This window comes from Bombus impatiens, unplaced genomic scaffold, assembly GCF_000188095.3.
Source record: "Bombus impatiens unplaced genomic scaffold, BIMP_2.2 scf_0217, whole genome shotgun sequence".
Classification (NCBI taxonomy): domain Eukaryota; kingdom Metazoa; phylum Arthropoda; class Insecta; order Hymenoptera; family Apidae; genus Bombus; species Bombus impatiens.
In genome coordinates, this window is record NT_176636.1 from 265,060 (window position 1) to 289,170 (window position 24,111).

Here is a 24,111-nt window from a genome sequence, read left to right on the forward strand (position 1 = left end):
AAAAAAAAAAAAAAAAAAAAAAAATGATCGTGAAATAAATCGATTCTTTACCCTGCTGTTTCTTTTTCCTTGTTGCTTTAATCGCGCGTAGAGTTGCAAGTATATTTATCGGGTCGTACCATAAATAATATATCTCTCTTATTTTCTACATTCGCCTGTAAATAAAAACATTTTTACAAAAATGTCGAGATAACGCGTTTATTGGAATAATCATATACGCGTACGTCCAAACGATTTCAAGACTATTTTAACCTCAGTCGAAAGCGATTATCCGTCCTCGACCTCTTCGGACGATCTAATGAAAACGTCACGAGTGGGCAGTGGGCATGGTGGTTAGCATACCTGCCTTGTTACTCGATAGTTGCAACACGACAGAGTTATTGAAGCGACGCCTAACGGATTAACCTGTCGATTGCTGGCCGCGACGAAAGGAGGTTGCAACGACGGTGACGTCAAGCGTCGAAGAAATCAGCTACGAATTTCGTTTTTATGTATGTGCGTCGCGTGCGGAGATCGTTGATTCATCGGGGAAAATTGCTACGCCGATTGCCACACTTTTACTATTGACGCCGACCGTGTTCGGCCCACGTTTCCAACGATCCGTCAATGAATCACTGTTTCCAGTTCTTTAAAACATAATCGAGAAATTACGCTTGGCTCTACACTGACCTTTCCATCTGGAGTAAACGTTGATGCATGTGTATAAATGTCGTTCACTAATGAGACGATGGAAGAGCACAATTTGAAAGATTCATCTCGTATTATGAACCGAACGCTGAGATCTAAAATCTAGTTCGATCTGACGGATTGGATTTTGTATATTATACCGAATAATATATCGCATTTCGCATAAAGTAATTGCGATTTATTATACAGCATAATTGTTACGTGATATTATCGAGCTTAATCGTTGATTAGAATAGTAGACGCTTACAGAATTTTAATACAGAACCGAATCACGTTGCCTAACCTTCTGACGACCATGAAAATTTCAACGTACACGTACGAGATACGCCGCAAAAGACGTAATACATTTTCTTAAAAACGATAAATTATCGCTCTAGACGGGTGCCACGAGAGGAAAAACGCTCTTCCATATTGTCTCGGGACTTCTATACCGATACGGTAAATTATTTCAACGAAGGATCGTTATCGTCGACAATAAGGATGATCATTCCGTGGAACCGAGAGTTCCAGACAAATTGGTCTGCTCCAATTTATCGTAACAAATAGCGCAACGCACACGCCTAAGCGAGCTTTACCGTCCGATCGTAAATATGCGGTTCGTGCTGGCCAGCACAGGTTATATCGAACCGGCACTAACAATAAATTGACTAAGGAAACATTATTTAACGCCTACGAATTCGCTATAAGTGCGGCACAATTCACGATGAGCCCCGTGAGCATGATAAAAACTCGACCTATGCCCACGTGACAACCATGCTTCCATTCGTCCTTCTCCGATCATTTAACAGGGTACTGTACACGATGCAGTTCATAGTATTGCGATGCCGTGACATTATGTGACCGAATGGTTTATCAAATGGAAAGTACGAACCATTTACTTAAAAAAAAAAATAAAGAAACAAATATTTCTTTATCGATATTCTATAAAAAGAAAATCCGGATAATTCCTGCGGTTAGCATTAGCTAAGTATTTTTATCGAATTTAATCGAAGAGAACGTTTATATTGATTTACGATATATTGAAATTCCTCGACGAAATTGATTTCTCTCCATAGAGAACTGAAGAAGACGGATCTCTTTAAATGGGAGAATCGGAATCGCGTTTCGTTCTAACCAGGTGGCTTCATTAGGCGAATCGATCTCGCGTCAGGTCAATCAGCCAGCAAAGACTCTTTGTGATTCGCGTGCAGCAAGAAATTCTCAGGTGCCATGGCGAACAGAGCTGTGCTCGCGGTCCCGGCTAACTGTTCCACCGGCCACCACTTTTCCTTCTGCGTCATCGTGGAATTTCAAGCGGCACGATCGGTTCCGTTCCGAGCGGACACTTTCGTCACCCGACTAATCCCATTTGTCCAACGCACGTGCATGAAATGCACGATCGGTACACGCTGCTACGGCAATCGAATCGAATTACAGTATTTACAGTCAGTTATGCGTTATTCGCTCGGACGATCCTTCGAAACCTTGTTACTGAAACGCTACGAATCGATTTTTCCACGTCAAGGTTGCTCGGTAACGATCCTTACCGAACAGGATAGTTTGATTATTACAGTCGAGTACTCCGGAGAAATTTTCTCATTCTGCCTTAATTAGTTTAAAGTGGAACGTAAACCCTGACGAATCTATCGATCTTGTTTTAAGAGAATCCCATTCCTGATGAAAGAATGGCGAAATGACGCTGGAAAATGATGAAATATAGAAGGTCGAATGCCACAACCGTAGAAAGTACAGTAGAATGAAACTCTTAGGGAAAACTGACTCACTGGGCGACTCGACTGACAGCCCACGCGGTTTGCAATTTATGTTGAATTTTTTTCCATTATTAGCTAGGTAGCTATCAGATTATAAATTATTATAGTATATAGTTAGGTTAAACGTTATAAAAATACCATTATGTAAATACTATTCACGTGCTATTTAACGATGCGTTTGAAGGTAGTAATTCCTCACGCTTAATGATACACTAGGGTGTCGTTATATTAGAACGTGTATTTCAGTTAGTCTCATTGCTGCTGCGGGATCTTTTTGAACAAGTTTTTCGTCTTGTTTGCGATATTAGTTAAATAAACCAGTTGTACGAGTTGTTTCTTTCAGCTAAATATTTAACGTACATCAGGAAGAGATCCATTTAAACGATGTCACATATTTAATAAGTTCCTAGTCGAAGAACTCGGACTACGTTCGATCCAAAATCGTAATCGAAAGTTAAAATACCGATAACGTACGCTAATGTATCGCTCGATCTTAAAATCGCTTTCTTATTAAAAAAAAAAATGTTATATCTATACCGTGTCTTTTACGATATATATCGTACGTCGCTTTACCCGTTTACGGTAAAATGCAAATTGAATGAAATTTGATTTACCCGTTAAAGGTAGATTATAGGAGAAGAAAATTGAATAATGGAAAAACGCGTAAAAAGGGGATTCGCGTTAGCGTTCATTGGCCAATTATTAAAATTAGCTTCGTTCTATTCCCTATTTTATACTTTCTTTATAGGATCTATTTTACTTTCATTCGCGAGCAAGTTGAAAAAAACGAGCGTAAGCTGAATCTTAAATGCGTTACAACTTTTATCTAACGATGCTAGTAAAATAACAGAGGCCGTTCATAAGAAACGAATGGCTGCTAATTAGGAATATGGTTGTGAAGAAAGTTTATTATTTTGCGCGTTGTGTCATAAAACGACGGAGAATGTAGCCAAGATAAAACCTGAAAAGTAGTTTATGACAGTAGAATGAGATGACTCGTAAAATAATTAGAAGTCAATATACAAGCTTTTTGCATACTACCATTTGTAAACCGCGTATAAACACCAATCATGTCCAATTAAAGGAAGTGAAAATAATTGAGTCTTCAAATTTTACTGCAACTTTATAAAGCTCCTATCATTAATACGATTTTATTCGCCGCATTGATTCATTTTATAGAACACTTGTAAATTATCATTAGCCTTCCCGATAATTTCTAAAAGAAACGCAACTTTATCTTTATGTCTATTGTCTTCAATGACATCGATTTCATTCTAATTGTAATTACGATCATGATCGTCTCGATATTTTAGTCGATGTCGCAGAAAACATTTCAGAAGGGTATTCGTTATAAAAAAAAAATGTCCTTTCTACGCTTTTTACCGATATATGTTTGTCATCGATAAAATATGTCACAATATGATGAAAGCTTGTCCAAATTTTCCTGCAAAAATAAAGGAATTACGAAACGTCCAGCTGGCCGTCCAATATAGACCGCAAAGTGCTGACGAGAAAGCAACAGGGAGGGAAAAAGTTGGGGATTGGATGCAAGAAATAATCCACTACGAAGCCTGCACCGAAAGCATGCTTCGCGTTCACCATAAATCATCGTAATCAGCTTACGACAGCGTGCAAAAAGCGGCGAGGATTTTTTCTAGGTTTTTCCTATGGACACGCGGCGTAACCAGGGGAACGAAATGAAGACATTTGAGACGGACAAAAAGGGGCGTCGCGGTCTCCGGAACGTATCTCAAGTCCGGGAGGGTGCATCAAACTCCGATGAGAGTAGGAATATCCTGGTACACCGGTGCTGCCTCTCTACCCGTGGAAGCTGCTTATGAAATTGTAATGGCGCGCGCGGTCTCGAAGCTCCACGCCGATCAACAAGGACGAACGGTGTATCGATTTTAATTTCAGCGGATGAGAAAAACGACAATGCATCGATGCACCGAGGCAATTCCAACCCTACCCCTCCCCTCTCCTCGACTATCGAACGAAGCCTCCGTCCCATAGATTCCATAGACTATAGACGACCGTTGCCTCGATCCTCGCTTCGGAATCGGTAGTAAGGGGGAAATGGAATCTACGTCGAGGGAACTTGAACCTTCAACCGGGATAAAATTACTAGGGAAGATTCAACCGTGCATCCGATTCCAGGGGCTGATAGCGACGATGGACGATATCGCACAAATCACCGGCTCACTTAACTACTATTCGTGCAAACCCTCGGCTACGACTCCAGGCTCCAGTTTACAGTAATTTATTAGGCGTGTAAACCTCCAGCTCTGCACCGGGGTCGACGGCCTCGTCCCTCTCATCAGGAGACCTTCGGCTCCTTCCATTTTTTCCCCCCTTGTGCTCGCGACGCTGCTCAAATGCTTCTCCACCAAGAATGCTTTAACTCCCCTTCGTGCTCCACGCTTTTTGCAACATCGAAAATCATCGGCCGCGCTCCTGTCATGAAATTTACATTCCACGGATATGGGGAAACCATGTGGATGGTAAGAATAACGATCCGTTGGACAACCTGTTCCTATACGGATCTTTCAACAGATTCCATGTACAAGCGGAAAGCAAAATTGAAATACAAGGGAAAAAGTTGCATCGGTATTTTTAGTTAAAGAAGAATAACATGTGCCTTAAATTCTTCATACCGCCGCTTAATACACGCCGCCTCTAAGAATTCCGTAGCCTCAAGTCACGTTGATTTAAAGGTTTTGATTAATAAACCGCTTCGCAAATGTGCTCCATTTGCGAACATTATAAGTGATACAGCAACAGGTTCAATAAACTACAACAATGGGACTTTCGAATGACCCCTGGCCTGGAAATTTCTGGCGAATTAAATATGATTACGGAAGGTCGTTGCGAGTCTCCTCCATTCTCGTTTGTTCCTGCGCTAACATTTTCTCAAACGTCTTACGATCGTTTCGCCCGAACAATACACGTTTTCCCACATGGTTGATCCACGAATCTAGGATTATATAAGGAATTAAAAACCTACCGAATCGTACATTCCCATCGCATAAGATACTCGATATTATTTGAGAGGTTTAATGGAAAAGTGGCACAGGTCTACTCTTTCTCGACAATCTCTTACTTACTTTGATACGTCCGCTTAAATTCATACGCGAACAACGTGCATGAGAAGTGGACTGTAAGCATTTTGAGAACATGCACGAGAAGGGATACGATAATCATAAGCCATTATCGCGTTTAACCGCTACCCTTAATTACAAGTTAATTCTAACCAGAGTAACTCGAAAAAAATGAAACGTCTAAAGGCGTATATCTCGTTACGGCTATCTGTTCTATCTTCGTTAATCGAGAAGTGTAGATAAAATGCATAAAAAGTGACGCAGCAGAAGCTTCTTACATAAATCGAAACTCGTTTTTCGGAACATGTTCGGTCAAAGGATGAATCGAAGAGGAGTATAAAATTTGATATTCTTTTCATTGAAAGTAATCAACTTTAGTAATTCAACAGTTGCGGAAATTACGTCGATTTTAAGTAGGAAAAAAGCGAAACTAAAATGGTCCAGCGATAATTTGTAATCCTTATAATCCTTCTCTTTTATCATTAACATAGCAGATGCTTATCGAGACTCGAATACTCGCTTGATCAAGATATTAAAGGAAGTAATCTAAGTTTTTGTCGTATAAAGGAGCGGTACAATATAATATTTATACGTTAAAATATGAAAAGGGGGAAACTTTAAATTGATAAGCCATTGATCGACGTTCGGTTTTAACGATACACGTTATTTACACATTTATTATATGTATTTACATATTTATCGATAAATGATACTAGTAACACACAGGTTAACGAACCGAGATCACATGCTCTCAGCTTGATCTTTCCTCGTTGTGGGAATTCTGGCCTCGTGCGTATATTTAAAAAAGGAAAACTATCTTATTTCCGAATAAATGTCACGTTGAATAGCCTAGAGAAAGGTAACTGAACGTGATACAAATGAAACTGTAAGCCGAAGATAAGGATCAAGTTACTTTGTTGTACCGTTTCACGGGCGTAAAACGCGTGTCTTTCTAGTTCTGGTTGTTTGCGAAAGTAGCAGATCTTCCAGAACCGTGCGGTCAGACGTGGAAAAATTTGTATTTGAACCTTTGTCGAAAGGCAGACCTTCGAAACAGGCTAAAGCGCGAAGGGAAGAGTTCTGCGACCACAAGTCACGCCAATTTAACCTGTCCACTGCAAGGTCTACGCTCTACGGCTTTGTTCGCTTGACTGCAAATCAAGCTAGTTTTCTCTACTACAATGGACCTAGCCATTCAACACAATCGAGAATCGAAAAGCGAGCACAAGTTAGTTGATTAGAAATGAATTCTCCGTTACTTATCTTGGAATAGAAAACCGGATAGGAACAACACGAGAAAATAGCTTACAAACTGCTTGTAGAACTCACCGGATACGTGATAATTCTAAACGAAATATTCATTAAGACGGTATTCTAATAATATTTTACAACTTTTTGAAAAAAAGAATTATAATTATAGGAATTATACGAATTATTCATTCCTTCCCATAGCATAATCGTGGCTTGATCGGTCAATGATCATTATATTTATCAAAAAGTTCGCTTCGATAAAGGAATTTACTGCGCTAATCAAAACGTAAATTTATTTGTTATTTTGCAGTTTGTCGTAGATGCTTCTATAACACAGAGCGATCTTGGTAAAACATGTTTCATATTTCTGAATATCAAAGCTCGAATATCTTGTCGGCTACGTGCATTTATCGAAGCCGTTGCACAGGTTAGAACAAAGCCATGGCCAGAAAAATATCCAATACGTTATTACAGTCTCTCGTAAGTTTTCTAAACATCGTTCTATACGAGCAAAGTTATTTTACCGATCGTGGCTTCGACGATAGCTATTCCCTCGATTTTTAAATAACAGTCATTATATCCTAGACATAGCCGTATATGGATTTCGCGAACCCACAGAAATGGACGACGATGAGGGAGCAAGGAACCATTCTCTTTCTTTCGATTCGTCTGTCTACGGTGAACCGTCCAATTTCTTTGAAAAGGTAGAATCTAGAAAAGGTAAGCTTCGAACGAATAAAGGTTGCCAGGATCGAATCATTGTTCGTGTATATCATTCCCTTCTCTAATCATTGGAACGATCACAATGTTACTGCCATTACAATTGCATATTTCCTGCTGAAATTATCGACTCATTTCTTATTCCTGGAAAAATAGCTTTTATTTTGAAAGGCTCGTAATGCCATGTTCACGCCGACAAGAGATCGTTGCTCACTGACCATAACATTGCGAAATACATAGTGTTCCGTACCTTGAAATAACGAGTAACATTATCGGTCGATCGAAATAATTATCATCGTCGATGTTTTACAATCGTTTCACGAAATTGCGTGTGAAAGCGTAATCGAGATCCCACATAATTAAAAAGTTATTCGATGAGGAAGTACTAACTCGTTTGCCCCATGTAAAAGACGTTTAGTCGCGCCACCTTCCCATATGTGTGTAATTATCATCTCAGGCTTATTCACTGGTTTAAGCACTTTCTGCCGTGATTAATGCGTAAACTACGTGTAGTATATAAACCAGTATATGTTGTTGCATCGCCGATCGATTTTTTTCCAACCGTCGGAGAAAATATTCGATCATGACGAGCCAAGTTATTTACAATGACGATAGTAAAATTTACGTATCTTGGATCGATTTCTTTCGGCCTATATCGTTATTTGTTTTAAGATACTACTAGGAAATGCTTAAGGACAAAAAAACTGCGATAATATTGTTGTGCAACGTTATTCCCTAACGGTAAGAGCGTGCAACGATCACTGTCGCTGGCGTAAAAGAGGCCTAACGTTCTCTGGAAATCTATCAGCGACGGAGATGTAGAAATGGTTTCGAAGAAACTATTTCGAATTACAACCGGCATTCTGGCGAAACACGATGGTCCTTTGACAAGAAGTAAATGACAGGCGTTGAAAGGTAAGCACGGCAAATATGAAATATCACGAGGATCCGGTTGAATATCGTGAAATTACGAAAAATCGGTAACATTATGAAATCAGGAAGACACGTAACGTATCAAGATGTATCGATTTTACGGCGCATCTTACGTATCATGAAGTAGTACGAATCTTACGGTACTGTGCACCAAGAAATATAGATCTTACGGTGCATTGATGATTAACGACGATGATATGGGTTTTAATTGCAGGATGTTTCGATTCCACCGCATTGGTATCGAGTTGCTCGTAAATAAATCTTTATTTTCTCCCTATTTAAGTTTGAAAACGTTTTTGAAGTTTCAAATGGACAATTTTCTTAAACGCGACAATACGTACGTATTAACCTCAGTCTTTCTAAAACTAACGTAGCTTATACGGTAATTTATTTTCTCTGAGGCAAAATTGAATTTAGAGATATAAAACTTTGAGCCAAACATTTAGGACGAACAGTTGCAAATACAATCAACGTGTTTGAACAACGTTGCCTCGACAATTTCTACGAGCTTCTCCCGATAAACGGATATCTCGAGGCCGAATATCGCAAAAAGGGAGCGACGCTAATCGTTAGAACCAAAGGCAAACTCGACGTGAAAGCATTCCAGTGCATGGGCATGCCGAGACGTTTAAAAGTATCCGATCCCAAAGAGAAGATAGCATCCGGAATCGCGTGGATCATAGTCGATTTCATTGAAAAGGGAGGGCTCCTTTCACGAGCCGAGGAAAAATCCCAGTCAGAATTAATTCCTGAAGAGCGTTACAATGTGACGTGGACCTTGTAGGCGCACCTGGATCACGCGAACATCTGGTTCCTCGAGGGGTAACAACCTTAAGCATGGTTCCTTCGCTATTCTCCAGTCCATTCGCTACTTCAGTCCAGTTCCTAGAAAAGGGGAGGTTGCACGACACATAGCTTTATTCAACACCCGCGTTTTGAAAGTTGAACCTCGACACGTGCTGTAAATGGTTCTGCAATGCGCACTGTTTTGCAATGCATCGCCTCGTACCACGCGTGGACCGCTAATGTGTCACTTCTGATTACTCGAGCGAACGTGCAATAAAAATGTAGACAAAGTGAGTCAGTTAGACTTATGATCTTTCGTGTAATGTTTTTAATTTATCACAGAAACGAGAGTGAATCGTGTTACGCGTTATAAAACTGTTCGTTTACTCCTTAAAAATCATACTTACATTACTTTATCACCAATCATCGAATTATTCAGCAATTAAAACATACATATGTATGTATTCGCGTATGTATTCGCGTCACTTATTATTACTGGCCATTAAAAATTTCGTACTAACTTTTACTTTGACCGACGCTATCGATCGAAACAGTTTAACAGCCGTATAAACAGCTTTGTATATAACATTTCCGGAAACGATCTGCCCGATTAATGAATGCGGAATCGCCGAACAAAAAGCGAAGCATTATCGTGGACTACGCTGACAATGACTTTGACACGGCTGTTCCGAGTGCTTTCTCAGAGGGAACATTATTCTCCTTGAATAATTAATCGAAAAGCTATGTAATTACATCATTAATTGCGTAACCGCGTGATAGCGTAGCATAATTAAGAAGTCAAGGAAGTCGATGCGAACGAAAGCAACTGCTACCGGGTTCGTGCGACTCCTCTTTTCCCTCGTTCGAGTTGGCTTTCCATTGGATTTTTCCAACGGATACGACGATCTCTTCGATTGTAATCTGAATGCAACACAAACAGCCGAGTCGCGTTAACTATGTCGGATGCGGGCGTGGAAATGGAAAGTGGAGGAAGCTCGCTTGTGCAATTCTCCGTTGATTACGAGAAGTACGCGTTTGCAATGTTTCTTTTCCGGAGTGAACACTCCCGAGTTTAGTATTATTCCGTGCCGACTGTGCACACTCGAGAACGATCACGTTCGATTTCTATCCGTTGAAATTTCCTTCAACCTATTTTACCTAGGGAATATTTCCTCTACAGAAGAAATTAATTAGTCAGCAGGGCGAATAGTCGCGCTTCCACCCGAACTATCGCCAATATCGAAAAAGACCTTTATCCTTGAATTCATTTACCTCGATAAATAGTCTCGACTCGCAGCGCGTGTCTCCGATTCCGAAAAGGACCCCATTGTCCAAATGCGTTCTTCGTGTTCACGTAGCCGTATCAAAAACAAACTGCACAACAATTACAAGGGAAGAAAGAAGGAAGAAGAAGATGGGCCAAAGATTCAGATCTCCCCGTGGCTAGGGTCGTCTGGGATAGCCGTGGTGGCATTCCAGGACGAACGATCAGCGGACGAAGGCAGTGCAGTGGCGCGCTACGCTGCGCTGGTGCGCTCACTCGCGAGCACACGGTCCTTAAAGGCCGGATTCGACGCGCAGCATGCGTGCATTCGCATCGTAGCGGCATTCTTAAATCAATTAGCGACGACCAAAAGAACCAGCCGACCTTCGATCAGCCGACCACTCGGCTACCGTGTCCCCGTTGCTGCGGATCGCTGCTATTACCGCCGCGGGGCGCGCGTCTATTCTATCGTCGTCCAACTTTCGAACGCTTTTTGCCGCCAAACCGAAACACGCCGCCGTGTATTTCCTTCCTACTAAATGGCTACATCCTTTCGTCCTTCTTCGGAAGACCACCGACCGCGAACACGACGGAACGCGAATCCCCGATTTATTTCAAGTCTCTAGGCCAGCTTTTTCCCCGCCTCCACCGGGGACTCCAACAGGTAACCTACGTTTCTAAGTAGGCTTGGATAAGGGGATGCTGAGATACCTTCTACTCGATGATATTATTGCGACCTGAATCAAAGGAAGATATCTCCGCTCTCTGGCGTTGATATCGAACGATACCTCGACGATTGGAAATATTTCAATTTTGATAAAAATTGGCAGAGAATTTTTGATTCCGTGGTTGATATAACGTACGTAAAACGAAGTAAACGGAGTAAAACGATTTAATTTACAACGTAACCCCATAACGATTCAAAGGTTCGCGTCAACGTGATTCCGAACGAACGACGCCACGGAACTCTCGTTAGAATTTAGAGGGTCGTAATTTTATTTTACAGGCCGAATGGCGCACGGTTCCACGTAACTCCTCCATCGAAGCGGAGTACGTTACTCCCCGTAGAAGTTCGTAAATTAACAACGATACTAGAACGGTGTATTACGCGTGTTACTTACGATCCACAAAACGAAATGGAAAATACGAAACGCGGAAAGCGTAAAATTGCCGTTTGCCTGTAAATCGTACGTAAGTTGCGCACACCCACCGATTCGAACGTAGCTAACGTCGCGCGAGCACCAGTTCCCGAAGACGTAGCATGGAAGCCCGTTACGAATGACATAACGGCAACTTCGATCTTGCGCCAAGACGGAGAAAACGAGGCAAAACACGGATAATGCCGTGGACCGCGGCAATACCAGGAAGGGCAGTCGATATTTCGTTTCTTTGTCGGATCGTTGCGGTCGATTCCTAGATCAGCCAAGGGGACAAATCGAAACGAGAAACAAAACGAACGGTGCTCAGCATCAGGTAAAAGGCCTGAAGAGAAGGAACGGTCGCAATCGAGTCACAGTCACAGGAAAACAATCCTGCCCAACAAGGAAGAAACGCGGTGAAGAAACACGCAAACCCAAGTTACTTCGACGATGCATCGAGTAAACGGGGAAAAATGTTTATTACTTTAGGAATAAAATTGTTTTGCGTTCCGTTACTGCGCTCCCCTGTCCAAACGATCGTTGCATATATGTGTGGATATCTACTTTTATAGATACTATAAAATATTATGTATTTCCACAAAGATAATTAACACTATGTATAAATATGTACATCCATAAGTCTGATTGTATGCCATATCCTTGCTAATTATTGGTTTCCGCGGTCTTACTTTACAAGCTATAAACGTCAATTGCGAGCGCATTACGAAAGCCAATATTATACGCAATATTAAATACTTCCACAATTGAAATCACTTAAATAGAACGTGTATACCCATCGATCTGGGTAACCGTTTGTTAAATACGTATCTCTACGTCCGTTTTAAGAACAAAGGATTCTATTACGACGATCACAAAGCAGACTAAAAATCTATTTGTCTTTCACGAGCTTCGAAGGATGTTCTCCCTCTATTCAAAATGCCTTTCTATGCAAATGCGACGAGGGTTAACTTAAAACTAACGTTCGAACTATTCGAACGCGTTAAACTTTAGCACGTCAGTTCGTAATAGAAAAAAAAGGTAGAAAAAAGTGTATTGTCCCAAAGAATAAATGAAAAGAAAACGCAATAATCTGTCACATTCCGTGGTCGGCGGCTCTCGTAAGTGCAGCACCAAGGAATGCGACCAATTATAGCTAGAAGAAAACCGAACGGTTTCCGGCGTGTTCCATTGGAAATTACGCGAGGCATTCGCTAATTGCCCAGCAGAAGCGCGCGCGCGCATCGATTCCTTTCCCCCAAGTTGAACGCCGGCAGAAATCAAAAGACAGCGATCTCTCTGGCAACATTTTAGGTTCGGTTAAACTGTATCATAATTACCCGAATCGCCGGCGTAACTCGCAGCGGCTGTAATAACAACGCGAGATAATTTTATATGCATAACGCATATCGGTTAGCGGATGATACGAGGCCACACACCGTATTCACCAACGCGGTTAACTATAATTTAAAAGCGTCTTGTTGTATTTCTTCTCACGTTTCTCCTTACCCATCGTACAGTACACCGGAGCCGTTTTATACCCGTGCACAGTTCGGTATACAGCGACAGGGTAGTAGAAATCCTCGTCTGGTACACGTTCACGCGCTATCGCGAACCCAAGAAGAGCGTGCTCGCGCGCATGAGGGTGTAATATAATTCAGTGCCTCCATGGCGATGGCGTCCTTTCGTTCGACCGATATAACGCGCGAATTACTTGCACGTAATATACTGCGAAACAAAGCCCGTTAACGTCACGAAACGGTGAGCTGCAAGATATTTTGTTTAGTGTCCCGTAACTTATACTGTCCACGCACGACTTTGTAAGAGGCAGGGTAATTGAGTACTCGTACGAAACGACTGCTAATACGGCCGGCCGTTTTTACGCGCGCCAAACCTGAACGTAAATCTGTTCGTCCAGGGCGATATCTGAAAATGCCCTGACTGATTTATGGGCCGGATCAGCTGCGCGAATATATCAGCCCAAGCAGGCAACAACGTACCGACCACCGCTAAACATAACGTGAAAACTCAATTTTTGCCAGACACTTTGTGTCCCGCCAGTATGTAATACATACTTGCCCGTAAAAGTAGATGGAAAACGTTCGACTCGTGTAACTCCGCGAATTAAGCTTGTTCGATCAGCGTACTACTTTGCTTCTACTTGCAATCATCGTTATACGTATACTTGCAAATCTATTCAAATGGAGCGTGACTATCTTATTTTGCCAATGCTTTTCATTGTAAAAATTGGAGCAATTGTACGATGCAGAGAGAACGAAGAAAATTTGTCTAATAAGAAATATAATTAAAACTGAGGAAATAGTACATTCAACGTTGTTTACAAAATCGATAGTTATCGTGTCGTTATGGATATACATTTTGCAAACTCTGCCATTATCAATAAAATATTATTGTTTCTTTAGTTTGTTACGTTTCCATTTATCCACTAGTCGTAGTTATATCAACTTTGATCGAATATTATTTACATTCATATTTACTTCAACATTCTCTTTGTGCTTGAAATTATACGCTCGTAATTTAAGCTGCATCACCGAGCCAGATTGCCTCATTTCATTAGCATAATCTTCATAAATCTTGGATAAAGCTTTTATCGCGCATGTAAGTAAATGCTGATTCTCTACGTTTCGCACATTACTGTTTCATCTAACTGTTATACGAAAAAAAACGAATATCGAAAAAAATCACCTAACTTTAAAAGAAATAAACCCTCTCTAAATACTTTGTTCCATTGAATGGATAAAATAAACGTACCTATGATTTTGTATAAATGTTGTGTACAATTTCTAATTTTCTCGTGTCATTTTTACCAATACTCCTAGTTTCTATCCATAATTATTTGAATATTCGTTCACAATTTGCAGTTACTTTGACTCGATAATTTTATGTAAAATATATGTTACAAACTAGGATGATTCCTCTACTTTGTAGAAACTAATTTAGTCTACTATTTCATTACTGACATTATTGCTACCCGCTGCATCATCCATTATTCATAATGCAGCCTGGTGAACGATATATTTAAGAAATTTTTCCAAGGAAAAAAGTTCTGCCACTCAACCTCGAAACATTTTTTATAGTGACGATAGAAGAGCTACGATTTAAGCGATCTGAATATTAAAGTGAAATGCAAAGGAAAATATCAAAGTTTAGTATCTTTATAAGACATAGAAGAATTAATCTGCAAGCGTATGGAAAAAATATCCAAGAATAATGAAACGTAAATGTCAGTTCTCTTATTAATAAATTACATTGGCACATTACGAACAATCATCAATGGTCGTTCCCGTGTCTGAATATCATTACTCTCGAAGCAATTGAGCAGTGAAATTTGCATTCAATCGTAGAAAGTATTATCCTACACGCCTAATGCTTCTACACAAACCTCTCCCCTGAAATATTATCATAGGAAGTATACGGTCTGACGACATTCCCCTTGCAATTCTCTTTGCAATTTTCAGTTTTTTCAACCGAATATGATTCAGTATAAGATAGTTTTGTCGAAAGACAACGAACGTAAGATTTATTATTTTCACAATTATACAAACACGTACAAAAATGAACTTTCATTCTCTTCAATTTCAGGATGGTTTTCTGTGATATCTGGCAACAATACAACGGGTAGTGCAAGAGTCTACAGAAGAGTCGATTCCTTAGTACGAGCAGGGGTACCAGCGTTTCTTTTGGCTGCACCTTTAAGGGCATATATTCTGACCCACTCGAAAATGGGTAAGTGAAAATATTGTGAAACGTATAAAATACGTACTAAGCTCTAAATTCGTTCTTCTATTACACATACGCATCATTCTTTGAGATAACTCGTTAATTGTATAAATTAACTACTTGGAATGTCGCGTTCGTATCCGTTCGTTAGTATCTCTTTGGAAATGTAATTAAGCATGTGGAGCGAGAGTACGAAAATGAAAATGGAAGAAACGAAGAAAATGGCGATAAGAGTGTTAAATAACAATACGTTGAAAACGTAAGAAGGTCTATTAAATATTTAAGACAAAAGAGCAAAAAATTCAGTCTAACAGGATATAAAATGTAGCGTAAATGGAGAAGAAAATAGGAGATAATCTTAGTATAAAAAGAAAGAAGTTAAACGCGAACGAAGAGAGTAAAGTGAATCAATAGCGTACAAAAAAGTGGCAGAGAAGGCAAAGAAAACAAAACACAGAGAAAGGAGAAAAAAAAGAGAAATAATGACACACATGAATGTAATATCGTAATGACAAGCAGCAACGTTCTTGACCTAAATGCATATAAATATCAATGTTCGTATCCTGATCTGGTAAAAAGAGAAATATGGGGAATGCGCAAATTATACGTTCCAAACGGTAGCAGAAAGTTAAATGCGGTAAATAGAATACATATGTGTGTGTGTGCGTGCGTGCGTGCGTGTGTGTGTGTGTGTGTGTGTGTGCGCGCGCGCGCGCGCGCGTGTGTGCGCGTGTGTGTGCATGTGTGTGCGTGTGTGTGCATGTGTGTGTGCTCGCGTGTGTGTGTGCGTGCGTGCGTGCGTGCGTGTGCGTGCGTGCGCGTGCGTGCATTATGTTGTGTTATGTGTTATGTTGTGTGTATGTAACGACGAAAATACGCAAAGCAGTGATATAAGAGGCATACCGCGTGAGCATTAAAGTCTCTGTCTTTGTCATACACTTAAAATTGTCGACATTAATTCTAAGAGGTACTATATTATATTTTCCATTAAACAAGAAATTGTATTGTCATCGAAAATTAATAGGTAGGTCAAAAATATTCTTAACGTTAGTACCTCTGAGAGTACTTCTCAGGACAAATTCAATAATCTTTCATGTATATCGCCGATTTCAATTATTTATTGAGATAATGAACTTACTTTGGTGGTTTTTGAAGAAACTCCACTGGATTAGGAAAGAGGGACGATGATCTTGCTCACGTCTGAAAAAAGAAGGCGTAAGAGGTTATTTCATATTGTAATAATATTCAATAATATTAATAAATGAAAGTGCGTTAATTAGACAAACCTGAAGTAGCATAGGAAGACGGCAAAATAGCAGAATATGTAAATGAGAATAATACACATAATAAATCACACGAAATCAATTAATACGTCTTAACACTACAATCATTGACATCCGAATATCGCTCCGCGCGGCAACTTCGTCTTACATGTTCCGTAGTGGTGGGGATGTCAACACGGCGGCAAGTCGAGCACGTTTGAATCGACGAATTCAGCAGTAAACAAACCATATTTCATACAAAAAAAAGTAAATACATTTAAGAGGTGGATATGCAAGATGAATGTATTAGAAAAGAAATATTCGTTCACTACTTTAATTTAATTAAATATATAAAATTCACTGATGAATAAAAGATGTACATATGTATAATTAAATACAATATTTTTTAGTATGAAATAAAGCTATATTTTACGATATAATATAGAAATATGTATTATCTATATGCTTATTTTTATGAACTATTGCTTTTTATGATAATACTGACATGTATATACATATTATATACACTAAGATTAATTATTATTACTCGTAGATTACATTGAATCACATTACTATGGTTATTATTATATATTATTTAATTATACATATTGTTATTAATAATCTCTATCAACAAAAATTTTGTGCAATCAAAAGAGCACTGTAGAGGAGATTGTTTTATATTTCAAAAGTTGACACGTATTGTGATTAATAGAAAAAGAATGAACAAATTAATAATTGACGATTAATATGATTATTAACTTCTTAATAATTAATTACTTTTAAAAAATTGTTTGCAAGATTTGTGTATATAAAATCATATCGAACACTAACCATCGTAAAAATTATTTCTTTTATTATTTTTATAGTTTTATTTTGCACTTACATTTCCATATTTTTTTTTATTCGCATTAAATTAATGATTTTATACTTCTCTTGTATCTCAATTTCGTCTCTGTAATTTCTTAAGCACCAAAAACTTTGTAATTAAAAGTTCTTTATTTATTTGCAGAAAATGGCAATTTAAGAGCTCATTACACAAAAACCACGATCAGAGCTGGGGAAATTCTACGATTAATAGCTGTTTTTCAAGACACAAGGAAATGTAGTACGGTTTCCTTCGGAATTTCCGGCAGCTCTTCCGAAAAGGATCAGTACGCTCAGTGTTTGGATCCACACGGTCGGGAAGTATTTGCTCCCTTATCAGCAAGAGGCGAATTTTATGCTATATGTCAGAATGGAAGTATCGATACCGGAAGCGATGCAGTATTATACAAAGTGCATCACCTTGCGAGAAGACCATTGCCTCTCAGGGTAAGTTTATTCCATTGTTTTCTTCCATTCGTGTTTCTTTCCATCGTTGCTTTCCTTTGATAGTGTTTTGTCCCCCGTATCTACTACGAGATCTTGTATATTTAAATATTTACAGAAATTTGTAAACTTATTAAAAATATAATGCTTGAAGTATATAAATAATCAGCGAGTAAGTACTATAACACAAATAATACCATTAATATTAATATAAAGACCAATGAATTAATAATGATATTAAAATTAAATTCGTCTTACTATTGCCGCTTGTTACTGAATTACATACTTAAAGATTTTGCCATTTTCAGGTCCGTTTGATAGCCGGTCCACTACCTGTACCATTGCCAAGGGAATATGGCGGTTTAATGCAACTGGAAAGTTCGACTCGAGGGCCAATTGTTTTAGGATGCATCGTACCGGAAAGACCAGTTCACAATCCTGAAATGCTTGAATTAGTTGTAACCGGAAATGGAGCGCCAAGAGTAAGAAGAGCTCGACTAGGTTATCCGTCAGAAGCTAGACTTTTGGCATCGCCGAAAATGCAACGATTATTATCTGCCTGCAGGTAAATTAATTTTACATTGATTATCGATTATTTATACTATGCAGGTTTATGGTATATTATTTTTTCAAACTGCTAACAATAAGATGCACGAAAAATTAAGCGCATTCTCATTATTAATTAATCAGATATAAAATTATTTGAATTATTCAAAGAATAAATACATGTTAACGCAGAATATAAATGTGTCATGTACGCACAATTTGATTTATGATATTACTATTTCCGTTGTTTAAATCTAGTTGTTTGCAATTTAATTGATTGGCCAAAGACTCAAGCAGAATATTAATTATGGACTATTATTAATGCACACCTGCTTAATGAATTTCTTTATTATAATGTAATTAACTTCATATTTTATTTTATTCATAGATTGCAATATCAATTTTTTATAAGTCGATTGTTTCTAGACCGATGTATCAAGCAAAGATCGATTTCATGTACAATATGCGCACGTACATGTACTGATAGGTAAAAATACAATATATGCAATCACTGTTAGAAAATAATATACCGTACAACGTCCCGTATTACCGCGATATTCAAAGGATGCAAAACATTTGTAAATATATATTCTATGTGGCTTAACCTGTTCTTCCACTTTAGCCGGGCTGTCGGAGATCGTGCAACGGAACCAAGAGTGGCACCTCTGAAACTGCATCCAGTCGGTGAAAATCTTAAAGAGATGCATTTGAAGAAAATCAAGCCGAAACCGGAAACGAAGCCAATTCTACAAAGCTTGAAAGACGGACTGGAACAGTTAAAAAAGAGCACCGTTAGGGAGAAAAGTCAAACTAGACAAAATTGTCGGAATGGATTTCTAGATCGAATTTCAAAATTCGCCCAAGGTGGTCGTAGCAGAAATCCTGCAAAAAAATCGGCTTCGTTTACGTTTGCAGTGAAACCAGAAATTGCGATGAGGTGTCAAGAGCGTTACTCCAGTTTGGAGCCAGAAACTACCTCCCATCCGAGTCATTCGAACTCTTCCAAGCAACCTGTACAAAGATCAGCGTCCACCAGTGTTTTAGAAATGCCGGCAAATGTTGAATTACAGCCCAATTATTCTCGTGTTAGAGATAGTCTTACACCAGTGCCATCCCTTCCCAAGTTAACCAGGACCAAAGCTGATGACATTTATGCAGAAATTTGCGAGAATGCGGCTGCGCAGGTCGAGAAGTGTCCCGGAAGTCATGTGATGGCTAGGATCAAAATTATTGTTAAAGGTCGTGATTCGTCCACAGCTCTGCCAAACAAGATTGGCGATGACAGTAGATACGCAAACTCTATGGTAACGAACAATCAAATTGATTCGATTATCAGCACGGAAGACGAAGTTATTTACAACACGATATTCTAAAAATGAAGAATTTTACTGTTATAAGCTAACCGGCTGTGTTTGATGATCGAGAACCCGTTGATTATTTTAATCAACGTACCATTAGAAATTGAAACTGTATCATATTATAAAAAAAGCACTACGAAATAATATGTAATATTCAAGAAATCGTAATAATTGCAGGTACATATGTTTGCCATACGTACTAACACTAGTAACGAAAACAAATAAAATTTTAAGAATAAAAAGCTCAATTTTTTTCTAAGAAGAAAAGAAATTAATCGAAATTGATGTTTTATGTACAAAGAATACCTGACCAATTTTTCTTAAAATTTGTTTTACTGCAAGAAAGATAAGATGTACAAAATAAAACAAATATATGAGAAAAGTGTATGACATCTTTATTTACAATTCATTCCCTTTTATTTTAATAAAATAATTCATATTATACTTTATTTCTATTTTTTTTTCTTAGAATCTTGGTTTTAAAAGAACTTCTTTTTATATGAGGCTTTTTATTTCTTTCTTTCTTCTTCTTTGGAATTTCTTCTATAACCTTTTTCATTACATCAATGGCTTTCTGATTGTCATCGTTTAATTTATACTCAATATTAACATCAGGATACTTTCCAGAAAATCCTTTTGGAAATAACATTTTCGACATAAGCGATGCCAATTGATGCTTCTTTTTTTTTAACTGATACTTTAGGGTTGCCGTTTCTTCCATTTCCGCTGCTAAATTTCTGAGAAATAAGATCGTTTTTGTCATAGAATAAAAGATATAGTAACAATCATTATTGATGCTTTTAACTAAATTATATCTTACTCTTCGTCCTCCTCTAAAACCAAATCCATTTCTTCAACTGCTTTACGTAACCAACCTTTTTTTGAATTATCTCTACGACATTTTAATTCCAACTTATCAATTTCTCGGGCAATCTCAACTCTCTCTTTAGTTGCAATTAGCAATCTATCTACTACAGGAAACATAGGTAAATCTTCCGCTAGATATAAAAAGATTGTATTCATATTAAAAGTTCAAATTATCAAACAGTATATCATTGTTTAGTTTATTCACTTACTACGACCAAGTGTTTTACACAATTTACTATAATATTCCTTTTCAGATGGTTCCATCATAAGAACTGTTATACCATCTTTTTGTGCTCTTGCTGTTCTTCCACTTCTGTGTACATAACTCTAAATAATAATTACAAGTACAAAATTAAGAGAAAAACTTGTATTTTAATCAGATATATTATAATGTGATGCAAGCGATTATTTTATCTATATTACGCCGTAATGTTGCGTTTAACTAACGCTAATTTACTTTATATCCATTGACACATACCTCACTTGTTCTAGGAACTTGATAATGTATTACATGCTCAACATTTGGAATATCCAAACCTCTTGCAGCTACATCAGTAGCTATTAACAATCCGTTTTCATCAGCCTGAAATCTAATTCCTTATTATGTATCTCGAAGTTGTATGTGTATTAAAGAAAATTTACCTTTCTAAATTTTTTAATCGTTGTCTCTGCTGCATACTTGCGTGTAATGGTAAAGGTTTACAATCAAGTATCCCTAAAAGAGTAGCTAAGCGTTTTACACAACCAATACTATTACAGAATACCAATGTTCTACCAGCGTATCTTTTTAGGAAGTAATAAAGATAGTAATCTTTATGATCTATTGTACATGCTATTCTACATTCTGTCAAATTAGTTGCGGTACCTGATGAATAATTTTAGTTATATTACGCTAAATTCATTATCTTTCAAATACATAACAAAAAAGTTTGCAACCTGATTTTTTTGTAACATCAATAATTTTTGGGTTCTTTATTCCTACTAGTTCCATAATCTTTTGTAATTTTTGAGCAGGTGTAAGCTTTTGTATCTTGCTTTTAGTATGCTTCCTTTTTTTCTTTTCCAAATACTCTGGTATATCATGCACCATAGTTAATGTAGCAGAAAATACAAATGTTTGCCTTTCTTCCATTTTTTTTTCATTCATATTTATTTTTTCCAATAGTTGCTGCAATTCTTGGAAATGTCCCTTCTCTAACATTCTATCTGTTTCGTCAATAGCCAAATACCTATTTTATATTGCATAATATGTATAAAGTGAAATGTGTAATGAAAATACATTATTTTCATAACATTGCAGATAATTATGAAACTATTTAATAAAGAGGAAAAAACTTACTTAATGGAATCCACTTTACTAAGATGTGGATTACCTTGTTGTATCAATTCCCATAATCTACCAGGTGTTGCAATTACAATCTCAGGTCCCTTACTTAATATTCTTTCTTGTTTAACTGCAGCCATTCCTCCTAATACTACAGCTACCTAAATAATATCAGTACTTAATATAATGAGTATTTAAACAATTCTCAAGACTTACTAATTAATAGTACTTATCAAAACAGTTACTTTAATGTCTGTATATTTGACTGCTTTAGTTAGGTGATCCTTAATTTGAATAGCTAATTCACGAGTTGGTGTCAATATTAATGCATACAATGGCTTCGTATAATTCTGTGTTTTGCTCATTTTTACATTATTAATTACACGTACACAACCTATACCATTTTTATTAAGACCTTCAATATGTTCTTCACAATCAGATTCAGATGAGCTATTATCATTTTCCACCATTTCATTTTCAGAACAAATCCAGCCTTTGTTCTTAGTAATTCCAGTTATTTCTTTCCCAAATTCCATGTCTGATTGTTGGGATTGCTTATTTTTTAATTCCAAAATACCATTTATAATTGGAATTCCAAATGCCAATGTTTTTCCACTGCCTGTTTCAGCTGCACCTAGTATATCTCTATGTCCCAATATTGCTGGTGGCAAAGTTAATGCTTGAATAGCAGTTGGTTCATGAAATTGTTGGTCTTTTAATGCCTTTATTACAGGAGTGGGTACACCTAACATATACCATCGTTGGGCATCAATGTCATATACATCATTTTTATCCTTATTGCAATCATTAGAAAATTGATTGTTATTATTAGGACCAATATCTAAACCATTTTTTGAAGACAGACATTTTGGTATCTTTTTAGCATTTCCTCCTTCTAACTTCTTTTCTGGAGATTTTGTCTTCTTAGCTTTTTTTAATAATGGTTCATTAGCAACTATGTCATTTTCTACCCATACATGGGAATGTTTACGCTTTGGTGATACCTAGAGAATAAATAATAAAATACAGAAATATACCAAAGTTTCGCTCTTAATGATAATAAGTATTATCATATTAGTTTAAAATGGCAATATTATTGGAAAATATAATTTATAATTTACCTTAACTTCTTTGCTACTAGTTTCCACATTGTGGATTAAGATCTTTGTCTTGTTATTTTCTTTTGTTAATTTGTAATCAGTTAGTTCCTCAATGCCAATCAAATCTTCAACATTACCAGTAAATATAGAACCTTCCAATTTCAGTGGTTTCCACCCACTTAAATTATCGTGTCTCTTTTTTGGCATAGCTATGACACTAACGCTCTCTATAATTAATAAATAATAATTAATGAATGGTAGCAATACTATTCTCAAATGTACATAACCATAAAACACGTGGAGAGTCGAGTGTTTAACTCACTGGACACAACAATACTATATACATATATGTATACAGTACATGTTATCTGATACTATGTATATAGGTACATACATACACGTGTATAATGCTCGTTCTCTATTCTGGATACTGGTTCTAGCTGATCACTTCTGGCGGCAGACAACAGAAAGGGTGACAGAGTAATAGAGCTTGCATCCTGCAGTCAGAAGAGGGCGCGGCGCACGTAAGCACCTGTTTCATAAGCCAACTACTACATCCGTCCTGGGCCGTCCGCTTATTGCTCATTCCTGCGGCTGGACCGTCAGTCGTCACATCGTATCATAGTTAAGAAATCAGTATTTAATATTAATAAAATATTTAAATATTTTAAAACAATATATAACTTGACATAATTAGTCATGTAACTAACAAATTAATTGTAGATCTCCAATAAGTATAAAGTAAAATGTTTTTAGGCGTACACATCTGCAGAAAGAATACAATATCTATATACCAAAGCAAAACGAAACTGTCATATGTTAAGAATGCGTTTGAAAGCATTACCAGAAAGACATTTACAGGAAAAAGAGGAGATAAAAAGGTTACAAATTTATTTACAATGTTATTACAAAAATTTCGAAGGTTATATTAATGAAATGTCTGAAGACTATTAAAAAAAAAAGTAAATTGCTTACGTTT

The 24,111-nt window shown here is 37.6% G+C and overlaps 2 protein-coding genes across 4 annotated transcripts in view; one reads left to right on the forward strand and one right to left on the reverse strand.

Moving 5' to 3' along the window:
* LOC100741098 overlaps positions 1 to 20,290 on the forward strand; it is a 25,629-nt gene extending 5,339 nt beyond the window's left edge. Inside the window, exons 3-6 of the mRNA XM_003488114.4 lie at positions 15,230 to 15,373; positions 17,639 to 17,940; positions 18,246 to 18,502; positions 19,106 to 20,290. Coding sequence (XP_003488162.1) covers positions 15,230 to 15,373; positions 17,639 to 17,940; positions 18,246 to 18,502; positions 19,106 to 19,856 — 1,454 coding nt within the window. The 3' untranslated portion in view covers positions 19,857 to 20,290. The remainder of the gene's footprint in view (positions 1 to 15,229; positions 15,374 to 17,638; positions 17,941 to 18,245; positions 18,503 to 19,105) is intronic.
* LOC100743702 (ATP-dependent RNA helicase DDX24) lies at positions 20,214 to 23,653 on the reverse strand. Of its 3 annotated transcripts, XM_012383648.3 has the most exons (10): positions 23,531 to 23,653; positions 23,154 to 23,359; positions 22,278 to 23,036; positions 22,048 to 22,193; positions 21,645 to 21,937; positions 21,351 to 21,573; positions 21,187 to 21,298; positions 20,918 to 21,035; positions 20,662 to 20,839; positions 20,281 to 20,578 (listed from the first exon to the last, which is right to left on the reverse strand). In XM_012383648.3, the coding sequence occupies exons 2-10, from the start codon at positions 23,337 to 23,339 to the stop codon at positions 20,281 to 20,283; spliced, it is 2,313 nt and encodes a 770-aa protein (XP_012239071.1). In that variant the 5' UTR covers positions 23,340 to 23,359; positions 23,531 to 23,653. The 3 variants fall into 3 exon arrangements, with proteins under 3 accessions (XP_033175694.1, XP_012239072.1, XP_012239071.1); XM_033319803.1 differs by having other exon boundaries at positions 20,214 to 20,578; positions 21,351 to 21,423; positions 23,154 to 23,591; XM_012383649.2 differs by lacking the exon at positions 23,531 to 23,653 and having other exon boundaries at positions 20,214 to 20,578; positions 23,154 to 23,339.
* Between the last annotated feature and the right edge of the window lie 458 nt (positions 23,654 to 24,111).